Below are 2,591 nucleotides of genomic sequence, written 5' to 3' on the forward strand. Positions count from 1 at the left end.
TTAAAATCTTATTCCTTTAAACTTTAAACGGTAATAAAAATATGTATATGCTCCAAAACACTTTTACAGACATTAACACATCTGAGCCTAACAAAAACCCAAAGAGACAACAGCATTTCCGAATCCAACCTTTGTCCTGTTTGAGAGACTCTCTGACAGTAAAGAGCAGACTGTGATGTCCGAGGGCAAAGCTCTGCCCTCTTTGATCAACCAAATGACCCTACAAAGCTGTGTTTTGGGTCTGGATGGAGCCAGACCAGGCCCCCTCTGCGTTTTGGGCACTCACATAATTGGCATGCAGCACAGTGAAGAACTCGGGGTTGGTGATGAACTTGACCGCCGGGGACTGCAGCAGCAGGGTGATTTTTTGTGAGTTCACTGGAGAAAGTGACTCTTCTCTCCTCAGATCTGCAGAAAGTGAAGCAAAGCCACAGAGCACTCTGGGGAAAAGCCATTCACAGACAGTATTTCTCTCACCTCAGCAGCAGCAAACAATGTCCACCCACCCAGCTGACCGTCATTGTTGATGGCAACATGACCAGGTGCCACATCACGCCAGTCACGAAGCGTCACTTCCTGGCGGAGTTCCTGCACAGCTTCAGTCTGCCTCAAGTGCTCCAGCATCTCCTCCCTGTCCCAGTGACTTTTCTCCTTTTCTCTACAAGTTGCTGACCACAGATATGACAGATTGTCTGCAGAAAGGGCCAGTTCTCCCCTCGCTGTGTCGCATGCTCTGCAGTGGCTCTGCAGCTCCTCCCCTGTTGAGGGGCTGGCCTGTGCAGAGGGGACACAGTGATGGCACCACAGCTCTGAGGCAGGGCTTCAAGAGCCTGCATGTCCTCTCTCTCTAGCATCCCTGCCACCACCGCAAGAGTGAGCTGGGGCCAGCCTGCTGCAAGAGGAGAAGCCATGGCAAGCAGGGACAAGCCACCCTGCTGAGGCTTCCTCAGACCCATCAGCCCATGGCCAAGTTGACGGCTGCCCCAGATGTGTGTGACCCCAGCAGCAGCCAGAGTGGCCAGCTGAGCTCAGCTTGTCACCAACCTATAGAACTGCGGGCTAAATGCAGTGCTGTGAGTCTAGGCCAGTACACTTTGGGATGGTGTGTTACTGTGACCCCAGCAGCAGCCAGAGTGGCCAGCTGAGCTCAGCTTGTCACCAACCTACAGAACTGCGGGCTAAATGCAGTGCTGTGAGTCTAGGCCAGTACACTTTGGGATGGTGTGTTACAGTGAATGCAAACTGATCCAATACCAAACCCAGAGATAAATTTTCTGTTCCGTTTTTCCTCATGTTTCTTGACCATTGTACCCCATCTCTCTCAGAAGGTCAGACAGACAAACTAATAACAGAAAAGCACAAATTAGTCCATTTAGTTAGCATATCCGGCAAAGTGAATAGAATATAAGCAACTTAAATTGCTGGAGAAACTGTGTATGTGCATTTAAAAAAATCACGGGAAAATGTCCAATATTCCAGACTAGCTTAGATAGCCGGGAAAATCAGTCTACCATCATTCAACCCAATTTAAAAAGAAAGTGGATTATTAGGAATGTCACTGTGATAATCTTGTATCATTACAGGTATGAAAAGTGGAAGCCGGTCTCGTGTCTTTGGATTATCCTCATCTGAGTTCCACTTGGGCAGATTCAAAGAAATGAAAACCGAGAAAGCCAGGCCCCGATGGGGCCGCTACAGTGGGTAAAAATGCTCTTGCTGGTGCTCAGCACGGCCTCTGCAAAACCTCTTCGCTCCCTGGGTCCTCAGGGGGGGGATACTGAATTTTATTCTAAGTGCAAACAAGTAATCATCCTAGTGTTGTCAGGTGGCTCCTTTGACATAGACTGTGAATTTGTATTGCATGTGCTATTTTATAGGCAGAAAGTCTTAAGGACACTAACAAATAAATTTACTTAACAACAAATGACTAAAGCACGAAAAAAGCGGTCTTGATGCACCAGTACCGTAGCCAACTCAGCCTGTCCCCAGAGTTCATTGGCTTTGCTGTCTCTGCACGACCGAGCCAGGGTGGGGGGCTCTCTTTACTGTGGGCGCACCTCTCCTGAGCGTCCTGGGGAAGCTCCACTCCGCCCTGTCTGCAGCAGGGCACCTGCTCCTCCTCCGCCCATCCCGTCCTCTTAACCGGGGGTAACCGTTACCCCACCAGGCAGGGCGAGGGGCTCTCACGCTTCTGCCACGCAGCCACCCCAGTGTCTGGGGGCCCCTCCTCCAATACCTAAGCCCGACTGGGAAGATTCGGCCTCTGAGTCACTCCCTCCACCTCCGCCTCCTCCTGCTGGGACTTGCTCACTGCTTTGGCTGCCAGAGTCTTCTTCAGGCCTCTCTGTTGCAATGGTTCGCTGAATATTTTGATACCTTTTGCATTAGAAAACAGAAAGACAGAGGTTAACTTTTGTTTGTTTGCTTATTGGAGGCTGATGCTCTGAAGCAGATCATTAGAGAAGTCTGTAAAGAATTGTCTTGAATGTCAGGAAAGAAATGCTTAGGATTCCCATAAGACAGCCAAGGCAATTAGCAAGACAAGTATCTCAAGATTATTTTACTTCTTTTCATTTTTCAAGCTATTGTGA

General features: G+C 49.2%; 1 protein-coding gene across 1 annotated transcript; it reads right to left on the reverse strand.

Annotated features, from left to right (window-relative positions):
- Positions 1-286: 286 nt before the first annotated feature.
- On the reverse strand, positions 287-983 carry LOC103584170 (E3 ubiquitin-protein ligase HECW1-like; the record flags this gene model as incomplete). The annotated part of the gene is made up of 2 exons (XM_008565274.1): positions 507-983; positions 287-408 (listed from the first exon to the last, which is right to left on the reverse strand). Coding segments are annotated over exons 1-2 (240 nt in total), but the record flags the coding sequence as incomplete, so codon positions are not given.
- Positions 984-2,591: the final 1,608 nt, after the last annotated feature.

The sequence above is a fragment of the Galeopterus variegatus genome, unplaced genomic scaffold, assembly GCF_000696425.1.
Source record: "Galeopterus variegatus unplaced genomic scaffold, G_variegatus-3.0.2 Scaffold46051, whole genome shotgun sequence".
Taxonomy (NCBI): Eukaryota; Metazoa; Chordata; class Mammalia; order Dermoptera; family Cynocephalidae; genus Galeopterus; species Galeopterus variegatus.